The sequence below is a fragment of the Pongo abelii genome, chromosome 2 (genome assembly GCF_028885655.2).
Source record: "Pongo abelii isolate AG06213 chromosome 2, NHGRI_mPonAbe1-v2.0_pri, whole genome shotgun sequence".
Classification (NCBI taxonomy): domain Eukaryota; kingdom Metazoa; phylum Chordata; class Mammalia; order Primates; family Hominidae; genus Pongo; species Pongo abelii.
In genome coordinates, this window is record NC_085928.1 from 104885044 (window position 1) to 104899061 (window position 14018).

At 48.3% G+C, this 14018-nt stretch overlaps 1 protein-coding gene across 6 annotated transcripts in view; it reads right to left on the reverse strand.

The window, feature by feature from the left end:
- Positions 1-12419, reverse strand: part of BSN (bassoon presynaptic cytomatrix protein) — a 116540-nt gene extending 104121 nt beyond the window's left edge. For 3 of the 6 annotated variants that reach the window (XM_009239006.4, XM_054550731.2, XM_054550732.2), the window contains exon 1: positions 12190-12419. In XM_009239006.4, coding sequence (XP_009237281.4) covers positions 12190-12419 — 230 coding nt within the window. The other 3 variants (XM_063722485.1, XM_054550733.2, XM_054550735.2) reach the window with 1 other exon arrangement.
- Positions 12420-14018: the final 1599 nt, after the last annotated feature.

Genomic DNA, 14018 nt, shown 5'->3' on the forward strand with positions numbered 1-14018 from the left:
TTTGGTGCATTAAAAAAAAAGGTTGACAGATAATTTTTATAGAAGAATTTCAGCTAATTTTGCAACCTGTTATGAAATAATGGCTGTAGCTAAGGATCATTAGTGAATGCTAAATTCATCAGGCAAAAAAAAATTGATGAGGACTTTATAATGGATTAATCACTGATACTACCTGAATCCCCTAATCCTTTTTTTTTTTTTTTTTTCCTGAAACACAGTCTTCCTCTGTCACCCAGGCTGGAGTGCAGTGGCACAATTTCAGCTCACTGCAGTCTTGACCTCCCAATTTCAAGTGATCCTCCCACCTCAGCCTCCCGAGTAGCTGGGACCACAGACATGTGCCATCATGGCTGGCTAATTTTTTTGTATTTTTGTAGAGATGGGGTCTCACTACATTGTCCAGGCTAGTCTCAAACTCTTGGGCTCAAGCAATCTGCCCGTCCCAGCTTCCCAAAGTGCTGAGATTACAGGGGTGAGCCACTGCACCCAGGCCTGATCCGTCTTTTCATCACTAAAGTAGGTCAAGGAGACAGACATAGTGCCTCCTTCTGGGATACAATAGGAAGTACACAATACCAATGAAGTGTTCTTTCCAAAAAGATTGAATCTATTCTGATCTAGATCTAACTACCAGTTTACAGGAAATATGGGGACACTAGGAAGCAAGAAAATAACTTCAAGAGGATGTGCTTAGCCAAAACCAAAATGAGAGATAGTCTAGGATAAATGTCCTGATGTCTTCACCAAATAAATGGCATTTGAAAACAAAAGGAGCAAGAAGACTGTTAGAAACTTACAGAACACATCAACCAAATGCAATATGTAGACTTTGTTTGGATACTGTTTGAACAAACTAAAATGTCATTTTTGGGGCCAGGCACAGTGGCTCATGCCTATAATCCCAACACTTTGGGAGGCCGAGGTGGGCAGATCACCTGAGGTCAGGAGTTCAAGAACAGCCTGGCCAACATGACAAAACCCCGTCTCTAGTAAAAAAATACAAAAATTAGCCAGGCATGGTGGTGTGCACCTGTAGCCCCAGCTACTCGAGAGGCTGAGGCAGGGAGAATTGCTTGAACCCGTGAGGTGGAGGTTACAGTGAGTCAAGATGGCGCCGCTGCACTCTAGCCTAGGCAATAGGGTGAGAGTCTGTCTCAAAAATAAAAAAATAAAAATAAAATAAAATGTCATTTTTGGAACAATAAAGAAAAATTAAACATGGACTGGGTATTGGGTTATAGTAAGAAATTAAAGTTAACTTTGTTGGTTGTGATAATGCCATTGAATTAAATAGTAAAGCACCCTCTAACTACTAGAGGTACATCCTAAACTATTCATGAGTGAAATGATATATTTCTATTTTGACTGAAAATCCTGGCCGGGCGCGGTGGCTCACACCTGTAATCCCAGCACTTTGGGAGGCCGAGGCGGGTGAATCACGAGGTCACGAGATCGGGACCATCCTGGCTAACACGGTGAAACCCCGTCTCTACTAAACATACAAAAAATTAGCTGGCAGTAGTGGTGGGCGCCTGTAGTCCCAGCTACTCCGGAGGCTGAGGCAGGAGAATGGCGTGAACCCAGGGGGCGGAGCTTGTAGTGAGCTGAGATCGCACCACTGCACTCCAGCCTGGGCGACAGAGCGAGACTCTGTCTCAAAAAAAAAAAAAAAAATTAGCTGGGCGTGGTGGTGGGTGCCTGTAGTCCCAGCCACTCGGGAGGCTGAGGCAGGAGAACGGCATTAACCCCGGAGGCAGAGCTTGCAGTGAGCCGAGATCCCGCCACTGCACTCCAGCGTGGGTGACAGAGCAAGACTCCGTCTCAAAAAAAAAAAAAAAAAAAGAAAATCCTCTAGTCAAAAAAAAAAAAAAAAGTAGAGGAATATAGATAAAACAAATTGGCAAAATGCTAATCATTGTTGAAGCTAGGTGGTAGGTTTGCAGGAGAGACTTCAGCCTACCATCCTTTCTTCTTCTTTTCTTCTTTTTTTTTTTTTTTACCTTTCTCCTTTTATTTGTGTTTGAAATTTTCATCTGCAGAGCACTTGCTGCTCCTGGAGATACCTACCCTACAGAGCCAAAGGCCAATGCACCCCAAAGACAGGCCAGCGTAACATGGCTGACCAGGAAAGGACAAATCTGCACAAGGGTTTCCTCTGCAGAGCACAGGAGCTGCCATGGCTAGGGTGCAAGGGGTGGTTGCCTCTCCAATCCAACCCTAGCTGTCAGGTCACCTGAACTACGAGTAACATAGTCTGAAGGACAAGGGGCCTTCCTCTTGCAGCATGAGAACACCCTTCCTACACATTTATGAGAGCTTTCAGGCAGCTACTCCCACTACTCAGTCATCATCACTCCAAACCTGAGCTGGCAAGGCTTTGGCCTTAAGCATCCAACACTGGCCACCCCACTCCAGGTCAGATGCAGGGGTTTAGAAAGTAGGCTCACAGGGCCTAGGAAGGGGAGAAGTTCTCACAGTATGGTTCCTGAAACAAGTACATTGCCTTAGTTATTACCACCAGTTCATGGAACACAGTCAGGTTCCATAAGAGTCTCACTAGGTTGGAAAGGACCTCTAAGTATAACCAGAGAAAACATAGCAGAGACTCATGCAGGCCTCCACAGATTCACACTTGGGCTGCATTAAGTCCAGGATGGAAGGCCCCAGACTTTGTGTAAAGATGCCCAGCATGAGGCTGGATAAGTGTGAGAGTAGCTGCCCAAAAGCTCTCATAAAGCTGTAGGAAGGGTGTTCTCATGCTGTGAGAGGGAAGGCCTCGCGTCCTTCAGACTATGTCACTCATAGTCCAAGCGACATGCTGAGCCCTGGACTCTGTTCTCTAAGGCCTCTCTGTCCTTTTAGGATACTGACAGCCTTGGGCAGGGCAGTCCAGGCTGGCAAGGGTCTCAGGGTCCCATCGCAGCCACAGGAGCTGGAGAAGTGAAGGCCAGAGAAGAAAATCAGGATGAGGAAGTAAGTGCAGGGACCTCAGCCCTGGCACATGGCAGGTACAGTGAGCGCCTCCTAAACCTGTGAGTAAAAATAAGTCAGCGGTGCTGGAGAGCAGAGCCAAGACTAGCAGATAGGAGGTGTAAGGAAACCTGATTCAGACAAACAGGAAAAAAGAACTCTCCAGCAGTAGAATCATCTGCCTGAGAAGAACAAAAGGCCGCTGATCTCGGGTGTTCACACCAAGGCAGAGCTGTAGCCCGTACAGAGTATGACAGCAGACATTCTGGCATTCGTTGGGGGTTGGATACAATGCTCAAAATAAAAGGATATCAGAGCAAACATATAACCTGCTGAAGCCAAACCACACTTCGGAAGGAAGCAGCCTCACATACCGGACTTTGACATTGGAGGAGATCTGGCCTGAGCCCGCAGAACCCACACAGCTCCAGAAGCTGCAGAGAGCACCACATGTATCTCTTCATTCTACAAATGAAGGAGTCTGCCCAAACTGGAGTCTGCAGATCTAAAGTCTCTTTCAGGCTAGCCCTTCCCATGCCCCACCCTTCCCCATCACAAAGCGTTTGCCAACCCCAGCTCCCCTGGAAATCATGGCCCACTGGCTGCTGCCAGAGCACCTGTAGGAAGTAGGTGGAACAACACTCAGGAGATAAGCAGCCGAGCACAGCTGAGAACAGGGAGCCTGTAGCAGGCTCTGCAGGTCTGGGTAGGAGCCTTGCTGGCTGGCCAACCAACCCAGCACAAGGAGGCCATCAGTTTTCCGAGAGCCCCTGCCCACCAGAAGCAACCCAGAGGCGGGTTGCCAGCAGCCCCTCCCCTGGCTCCAGGCTTGAATGTGCAGTCATCTTGTCCATTCTGAAAAATCTCTGCCACAGAATGGAAGAGCAAGCCTCTTCATTTAGAGCTGCTACAAAGTAAACTAAAAAGTGCACAATGTACTTTTGATTTAGACCTTGTTTTCTATGCTCAATGGGGCTGAAGAAAAATGGGAAGCATCACCCTTCCTTTTTATACATTTCACAGAAATCAGCTGTCAGAGCTGGAAGGGACTGTGGAGATCATCTAGTTAAATCTCTCATTTTACAGATGAAAAAACCAAGGACATACCCAACGTGCATAGCCAAGTTTAGGCAATGTCAGGATTGATTAAAACCTGAATTTCTGACCCCCAGCCAGCATGCTTCCACTATTCTTCTTCCTCCACATCATTGTACCCTGCCTGCCCTTTGCTCAAATGTCCTACTTTCTGGCCCTTTCCCACTCCTCAAAGCCTTTCCCGTCATCTTGCTAAGTCTCCCATCTTCACAGAGGAGGCGGAGAAGTGACACAGTTCTCCGCAGCATTCGGCATTTTGGTTTGCTAAAGTCTGCTAACTGGCTGTTCTTCTACATCACTCCTCTTAGGCCTTTGGAGCTTCCCAACAGAATACGTGAATGTTATGAATGTGTTTTGTAAGCTGTAAAATACCATACAAATATATGCTCTACTATTTTAGAACATGAAATAATGCAACCCCTTTTAATCATACTCTCATTTCTCTTACCTCTGTGAGACAAAGAGAAGGCAGGAGCAAACTTTAATTTAAGGAAGAAGAAGTTGAGGCTAAAGATCTGGACAAGAGTTCTCTCTCCCCACACCATGGGCCCCTTTAGGGCAGAGCCTATTTTGTGCTCCTGCTTTTATTCCTCACACTTCACCCAGGGATAGGTATCCAAAAGATGTTCAGCAGAGTTTTCTGAATACATGGATAAAATTTCACTTTAAAATTGTTCCACTTCTATGTAGAATCTAACTGTAAAAATCCCACAACCACTCCCATACACAAAAAAGTATAGGTGACATGGTAGGAGGTAGAAGGGAAGGTTGAGAAGATGTTTCAGTTAGATAGGAGGAATAAATTCAAGAGATCTAGGCTGGGCATGGTGGCTGGCTCACACCTGCAATCTCAGCACTTTGGGAGGCTGAGGCAGATGGATCACTTGAGGCCAGGAGTTCAAGACCAGCCTGGATAACACGGTGAAACCCAGTCTCTACTAAAGATGCAAAAATTAGACAGGCACGGTGGCACACACTTGTAATCCCAGCTACTCGGGAGGCTGAGACATAAGAATCTCTTGATCCCAAGAGGCAGAGGTTGCAGTGAGCTGAGATCACGCCACTGCACTCCAGCCTGGGCGACAGAGTGAGACTTTGTCTCAAAAAAAAAAAAAAAAGAAAAGAGAAAAAAATAACAACAACAACAGATCTACTGTACAACATGGTGACTATAGCTAACACCAATGTATTGCATTCTTGTAAATTGCTGCTAATAGATTTTAAGCATTCTCACCACAAAAATGGTAAGTATGTTAAGTCATGACTATGTTAATTCACTTGACTTAGCCATTCCATAATATGTCATAATGTGTACATATTTCAAAACATCAGGTTGTATATAATAATTATATAGTGCATAATTTTTGTCAATTTAAATAATTAATTAATTTTAAAAAAATTTTTAATGGGAGTGACCCTTGTTACCTGCCTGCAAACACAAATGTAACAGTGTAACTATTAAGAAATTTTCTCACCTACCCTTTCTTCCAAGCACCCAAATGCCTTAATGGTTCTTCCAGCATCTTTGGGAGGTTTGGCTCCCCACACAAGCCAGTGGCATTGAAGAGCTCAGGCTCCTCTGGATACAGGGGGCAGTCCCAGATAGGACTGGGTGGGGTGATCCTTGCTGCTGAGGCTCTTGGATCTCCTCAGTGTTTGGGACCAAGATCCAAAAGCCATCCCTTCTATTTCCCCTCAGGGAAAATCTCTTCTTCACTGTTGGCCCTGACAGCAGCCTCACCCACTTTAGGGGCAACCAGGCCTCTCCAGGCCATTCAAGATTTGACCTGATCCTGGGGTGATCTAGAGTTCCCTGGAGGCTTCCAATGTGCCTCCATGTGACCCTCTTGTTAGAAAGAAGTAGCGGCACCAGGTCTCTGCTAGAGCAAAGCTCTCTTTAGAATCCTACGTGCCCGTAAAGACAAATAATAGGAAAGAGAGATCAGAGCAGCCCTGTGGCCAGCCTGGGAGCCCAAGGCACAACACAGATGAGTCAGGGAGTATCCCATTCCACAGTAGAGCTGACCAGAACCTAAAATATAAGACAAATGGGCCAAGAGAATGCCAGGGGGCAAGAGACAGCCACTAGAAGCCCAATCTGTAGGGAAGGAACCACAGAGAGTAAGACACCAAAATTCTATCACCCCTACCACAGGCAGGAGCCCACAGGCCAGTGTCCCAATTCACTCCACAGCTTCAACCACTGTGCTAGTGAGCGGAGATGGCAGAGGTCCCTCCAGAAAAGGAGCTCGGGCAAGTGCTACAAATGCAGGATCAATACCAGCATGACATGCTCCTGGCACCAAATGAAAGGACTGAGCAGGAGTCCCCCACAGCTAGATTGTTCACCAAGTCCCAGCTTACCCAGAGGGCCTCATGTCCTAAAGTGACAGTCAGCCCTTGCTGTAGGCATGCAGGGCTTAGCCACCATTTTACCATTTAAAAAGTTAGTCCCCAGGCAGTAAGTAAAGTCAGGACAGGCAGGGCCTGCAGAAGCTGAATGGCCAAGCAGGTGGAATAAGAAATAAAACACCTAGCAGAATGTCTGTGATGAGGCAGTCATTCAGTATAATGGTAGTTATAACTGCTTTTACAGTGTTGCCAAGCTACCTTCACAGTTAGCCCCAACTTACAGCACATGGCCCGCAGGCTCCAGCAACAGGTTCCCCTCACATAGCCCACACATAGTAGGTCTGGCCTTCCACACCCCCACAACTAACAAGAGGAAAAGGCCCAATTCAGAAATGCAGGACCTGTGATAAGGGGGAAGATTTATTAAGCCCCCAAATCCTAGCAGCAGCCTCCTACTCACATATGCAGGGAGGGCTCCCCCAAACTGGGGTGAAAGGCATGACTTTTCTGGGGGAAAAAAAAAACAACTTTCCTCTGAAAGCTTTGGCTTCTTAAACTCAGAACCAAACTGACTCAGAGGAAGGAGAGCTTTAGAAAAGGAACAGAAAAGTGGTCCACTGCATTGTTCTTTGGCTCCCAATTAGCCCAAACCCTGGCTCTGCTTTCAGTGAACTCTCAGCCTCTCCATGTCTGAAGCCTTCCAGAAACTCTTTTTTAAAAAGCTAGAATTTCTTGACCAAAAGAATAAAATTTGAATCTGATTAGCTTCTAGATAGAATTCCCAGTTTACAAGAAAAACATGGGACAGAGGAACATCTTAAATGACACCACAGGGATGCAATTAGCATAATCCTGAATATGAGAAACCACAGGACAAATGTCACAGTTCTCTAATAATAAACTGCAAGGAGCAAAAAGGAGAGAAAATACATAAAGAAACCAGAGAGATGCATCAGACAAATTCAATGTGTAGGCCCTGTTTAGATCACAATTCAAACCAATTATAAAAGTAAATTCATAAGACAATCAGAAAAATAGAATCCTGACTGAATATTTGCTGAGTTTAAGAAGAGATCATTATCCTATTTAGATGTGGCTGTGATGCTGTGGTTATGTTCATGCAAAGCCCTTATTTCTTGGAAATACAAACTGAAATACTGATGATGAAATTTTGGGATGTCTGGAATTTGCTTCTGTAGGGGGTAGGATGTGAGAGAGATAAATTAAACTCAATTGGCCATAAGTTGATGATGGCAGTGGCTAAGCAATGGGAACACAAAAGTTCATTAGACCATTTCCTCTACTTTCATGTATGTTTGAAATTTTCCATAGTAAAAAAAAAATTTTAAGATAGCATTTCTCGGCCAGGCACAGTGGCTCATGCCTGTAATCCCAGCACTTTGGGAGGCTGAGGTGGGCAGATCACCTGAGGTCAGGAGTTTGAGACCAGCCTGGCCAACATGGTGAAACTCCGTCTCTACTAAAAATACAAAAATTAGCTGGGTGTGGTGGTGGGTGCCTGTAATCCCAGCTACTCAGGAGGCTGAGGCAGGAGAATCACTTGAACCCGGGAGGCAGAGATTGCAGTGACCCGAGATCGCGCCACTGCACTCCAGCCTGGGCGACAGAGAAAGACTCTGTCTCAAAAAACAAAACAAACAAAAGACAGTATTTCTCCTCCTAATGTCTCCATTACATTTTTACATTTTTTAAATCAACAGCACCTTATTAGTCTTAATGATGCTGTGAGCAACTGTATTATCAAAAGTAGACTGCTTTCCCTGGAGAAATGCAAAAATGGTTGCCCTCTGGGTAAAATTTTGACATCGTCACCATTCAGATGTAAGGTCACTTTAATTCACACTCCATGACATACCCTCTGTGAGATCCAGCCACTGGATCTCACACTGGACAAAGAAGATCTCTAAGTGACAAACGAGTATTATTTCCAGACTTGGCAATTATGTCCTTTCATTTTATCTTTACAAGTTAGTGCCAGATTTTTTCTAGAGGCTGAGTTGGCTGATATAATGTAACAAGTCTGACTAATCCCAGACCAGAGATACTATGCCTGACAAATCCATTTTGAAAAAGGAATTCGGGGTATGGTTCTCAGAGCAGCCTTGCCCACCTTCCAGTAAACAACCAGGTTCTCTGTGCCCAGCTGCCTTTGGCTTAGGGTGTCTGTCTCAATAACATATGGGACAGGAGTGAATAGAGGCGACTTTGGCATTGATTACGCATTCTGATGGGCAGTGATGGAGAAGGGCCTCTCTTGGCTTTGCCCTGGCTTTCCCTCACCACCCTGCACTCAGCCTCATTCTCTGCTCACTGTCCCTGCCTGTGTAGACCACACTCTTTATGCCATTTATCTCTATCTCTACCTCTCTTAACCCAGTCATTTTTCCAGCCTTACATCTCTACCTCTCCTAAAGCCTAGCTGTGCCTCTCCACTCTTCCCAATTAACAACCCTATAAGCACTGCTTATTTGACATTTCTCAGATACTGAGCTGCCCACAGTGTCTCTCTTAGGGTTCTTCCATGATTTGGCTCTTCAAGAGCTATCTGACCAACCAATCTGTGAGGTGCTGAAGGACAGGGAAGCACTATATATCCTTTCCATACCGTCCACAAAGCCAATAACTGTGCTTGCTCTTGACAGCTGACAAATACACCTTAGCTGATCGACTAGATATCAATTTGCAAACATCAAAACATGTGCAAGTCAGGCCGGGCACAGTGGCTCATGCCTGTAATCCCAGCACTTTGGGAGGCCGAGGCGGGTGGATCACAAGGTCAGGGGATAGAGACCACAGTGAAACCCCATCTCTACTAAAAATACAAAAAATTAGCTGGGTGTGGTGGTGGGCGACTGCAGTCCCAGCTACTCGGGAGGCTGAGGCAGGAGAATGGCATGAACCCAGAAGGTGGAGCTTGCAGTGAGCGGAGATGGCGCCACTGCACTCCAGCCTGAGCAACAGAGCGAGACTCCATCTCAAAAAAAAAAAAAAAAAAAAAAAACAGGTGCACGTCCACAGAGCTGGTGTAAACTAGACAGGCTGCCACTGGTCTACATGGCTCCTTCATGTAATTATTTTAAAAAGTACTTTCTGAAGTACTGATAAAGTTCTGTCTTGATCTGGTAGTGTGTCATGAGTGTAGGTATAAATAAAATCCCATCAATATGTGTGTTCCACTGTACATGAGGCATATCTCCATAAATAAGTAAATGAATTAACGAGTGAATGATGCCCCTTCGTCTAAGAGGATGCAGCATACACCAGGGCACACAGCTTGGAGAGTGGAGCCTGGGTTAGAGTTCAGCTTTCTCCCAAATCAGCACCCCTTGGAAAAGGCACAGTTTATATAATTGTACATGGCCACCCTGACACCAGAAGCAGAGAGCCCTTCCTTGAGGGACTCTCCAATGCCCAAGCTCCACATCATCCTGACGGGCTAAGAGGCAGCACTATGGGTGTGGCAGCACTGCTACTCATGGGATTCAAGTCAGGCTCTTCAGCGGCAAATGCTGGAGCCACCCCCTCACAGAGTCCAAGTCAGCTCAGTATGAGGATGAAAAGACTAATTCAGCCTGGGATGACAAGGTAATATGGCAATAGGATTTAACTCCCCCAGAATCATCTCCCTTTTACCTGGCCTTCTACCCACCTCTATGAGGTTTCTGACTGCCCTGAAATTCAAAATCTTACTGAAAGCAAATATGTCTTTGTGCTAATGCTCTTTCCTGAATGACCAGAAGCATATCCACAAGGCTTTTTCCCCATCAATGGGCCAATCTGTTCAGCAGCATCTTAGAATAGAACATGCTAAATTTGGCATCAGGTATCTCAGATGCTCTAGTGAGAGGAAGTAGAAGCCATTGCAATACTAAAGGAGAGATAAGCCATGGAGGTGCTGCTCAGCTGAGGTGCTATGATAAACTGAATATCAGCTGGAGGAGTAAATCCCACCTCCTAATGGTCTCTGGTTCTGAGCTTTGGGGACAAATAGCCAGCTCACCTCCTGAGTCTGATAGTCACAGGACCTCAGCACCACAGGCTCAGGTATGAGCCTTGCCCACAGCCAGGTAAGAGATTGTGTGACTACTAAATCCAGCAGGAGTCTGTGGTTCCCCTCACCCACAGCAGTTCACGGGTCTGCCCTGCAGCAGAATGTACAGATGAAGTACAAATGAAACACTAAAAAGGCATATGAGCAATAGACATCAGCCTCCTTCCCGTCCCTCTGAGCTGCCCAGGTCTTTCCAGAATTTCATATGATTGGCTCTGCAACATCTGATAAACTACAAGCAGAGCAGCCTGTCTGGTTATCAGAAGAGAAATGACAAATTCCCCATACAGGGAACTCTCAATAACAAGGTGTTTTTCCATTCAGCTACAGAAGCTTTCCCTTGGAAGGAGAACACTAAAGCCTGGGTGAGCCTCCCTCAAGCTAAAACCCAAACAGCAACTCAACACGCAGCAAAATGGACAGTGTTTGCAGTGCTAAGAGCTGTGTGCTATCCAACTGCATTACTATTATAGCTAGTGTAAAATGGACAAATCCCACCTCTAAGAAGGATGCTCACAGGCTGACCTGTCTGCTGCAGGTTTCAAGCTACTAAGAGCCTTTCATTACTGTTAGTTGTCTAAGAAATGACTTCTAAGGAAATAAACACACAAGAGGCACAGTCAGGCAGCCAAAGAATAAAAAATTATGCATCCTCAGTTTATGTGCTCCCACACAGAAAAGCCAGGGCAACATATATCAGCAGACTCACATGGAGCTGGAAGCACCTCCCTCCCACCCCCTGGGGGTTTTGCTACTCCCCAAGCCTATTTGGTGCAAAGATAATGCCTTCCATTTTATCGTGTCATCTCTTAGTAGTTTGCCTGAGTTTTCAGTCTACTGACTTATTATATGTTGGCATTCCCTTACAGCCTTCATTGCCACTTGATTGTTTTTGCAGGACCTGGGTTGGCATACATTTAAAACAAACTGGTTTCACAGTATTTAATCAGATATGCTCTGTTTAAAGCATTCTGTGTGGGTTTCAGCTTTTCCACTGGTTTGATCTAAATCATAAGGTAACGAGAACATATCTGGTGCTGGATGACTCAATAGCATTTTTGCTTCACCCCACAATGTTTCCCTAAACCTTGGTGAAAGCACATGATCCTATTAGTATTGTTGGGCCTAAATAAGCACCTCTTGGTGTCCAGTGGGCAATTTTCCTTTCCCCCAAAGGTGATTACAGCCACTAAATGCCCAAGAAAAGCCCAAGACCAAGTTCATGGTTCAACTATTTTCATCTCTCTGTTCCTCGCAGTGACACTTATCTTCCCTGACAGCCACTCCCATTGTGCTCTTTTCTCGGCCCAGCACAATGGACACATGCAGACACCAGCAGACAGGGAGGACGTTTTCCATTCCATTGCTCCCCTGTGCGGAGGGACCAGGTTAAGGTTACATAAGCCCCTCCTGAGCAGTCAGGCCCGAGCGTTGGGGAGAAGCGAATTTGGGGTTCGTGACGGAGTCACGGTCTGCAGGCCCCGACTGACCCTGCGCTCTTCATTCTGCCACGCCAAGGCGGGGCAGCTGGAAAGGAAGGGCCGCTTCCCGCGACCACCCAGTTCACGCCAATCCGGCAGGGTTCAGAGTGCGGCCGGACGTCGAACCTCGCTGTCCACACTAGATCGCGGGATCCTGGGCCCAGGCCCCGGCCTCAGGCTGCAGCTCACCGCCCCCCGGGCGCCGAGACACGCGCTTACCTGCCCGGGCCAGGGCCGGGACCGGGGCCGGGGCCGGGGCCAGGGACCGGTGGTACCGCGGTCGACCGCGCTGCTCCCGCCGCGGGGAGCTGTCCGCCGCCGGCCGGTGCTGAAGGCGGCTTTCCTGCGCCGGGGCCGGGGCCGGGGCCGGGGCCCGGGCCGGGGCCGGCGCCTCCGGGCGGCAGCGGCCCGTCGCCAGCGCCGCCCTCCAGGCTGGCCTCGTTGCCCATGGCGGGCAGGCGGGCGGGCGGGGTCGGGGTCGCGCTGCGCCCGGGCCGGCGTCTCCCGGGCGGTGCTCACACTCTCAGCTCCGCCGCCGCCGCCGCCATCTCCCAGCTCGGCTCGCTCCGCCGCCTGCCGCTGCGCATGCGCGTCTCGCGCCCCCTTCCCTGCACACGCCCCCCTTCCCTTGTGCGCGCTCCCGCCAGCCTCGGGGTCGCTGGGAAACAGCCGCCGGTGCCCGCGCATGCGCCGTCCAGGGCCGACGCGGCTGTAGCATGCTGAGAAGGAGCCGGGCAGAGGCCGGCGGGGCAGCGAGGGTCCTGTGAGGAGGAGCACCTGCCACTAGAAGCGGCCTCGGGGACGTCGCGCTGAGCCCTGCTTTGGAGTCAGGGGGACTTTCCGCCTCGGTGAACTCGAGAGTAGCAACTCTCCTCCGGGTAACCGGAGTGCCACAGCGGGCAGGCGTCGTAAGGACAGGCTTCGGAGAGGAGAGGGGCTACCCGAGGATGGCATCAAAGTATGCATAGGAGTTGGGAAGGCAGAGGAACAAGTGTGTTCAGAGACGCAAGGTCGTAGAGGGAAGGAGAGGGAGGGTGCTGGGTGGTCAGGCCGGATTGTGAGGGTCTCTTAAGGCCAGCTGGGGAGTGGAGCCTTTATCCAGATGGCGATGGGAACCATCTGGGATTCACGCTGAGGAACTGGAGTCCCAGGAAGCGCCCCAGGCACAGATGGAGGGTGTGACAGGGCTGCGTGAAGCCAGCTGGGAGGCCACCTCAGTCAGCCCTGGGAGAGTGACCTTGGGGATGGAGAAGAGGGGTTGATGGTTCTCAGGCCTGGAGCTGTGGATCCCGGGACTGTCTCGACGTGGGGCCGCAGGTTGCCTCTGCATTACCTTGAGAGCTTTCCAAATTACTTCCCCACTGCCTCACATTTACAGCCGGTTTCTGCCCACTACTCAGGATTGTCTGCCGTGGTGGCTTCTCACACAAGCCTGTACTTTCCTGTGGGAGAATATTTCCTAGGAGATGCAGCCTATATTCCAGTTCATCTCTGGCATCATAAATCATGACTGTGTAGAAAGGCTTGAGTAACTCGAACCCATTTTACAAACCCATTTAATTCTCCTAATGTTGCGGAATATATCACATAGGGTGTTAGCAGTTCTAACTGAACCTAGAATAATCCAGGGATCCCAGTGAACGCTGATAGCCAGCCTGCTGGACAGACTGGTGGCTGTGTCAGTTCCGGTAAGGAGGGGCCAGGACCCTCCCTGAGCCTTCCCCTGTGCACTCCGAGCTGCTCCTCCCGACCTCTGGGATGGAGCAAGTAAGAGAAAGAGGAAATGCATAGTCCCCACTTCCTGATATTTTCTCCTGACTTCATACCACCCGTTTTTACGCTAAACTGCCTGGCCCCTCTGGGATGACCTAGAATGAAGAGAGCCTCTCTTCCTGCATATGATGGTCCTTGCTGTGTTTCCTCCTGTGCTGCAGGATGTTTGATACAGCTTCGTGAGTGGTGACTACATGTGCACATTTAGGCTCCAAAAGAGTCCGCATCTCAGCCCGGATAGGACCCTTGGCAACTGACTTAGGCTCACTGAGCCT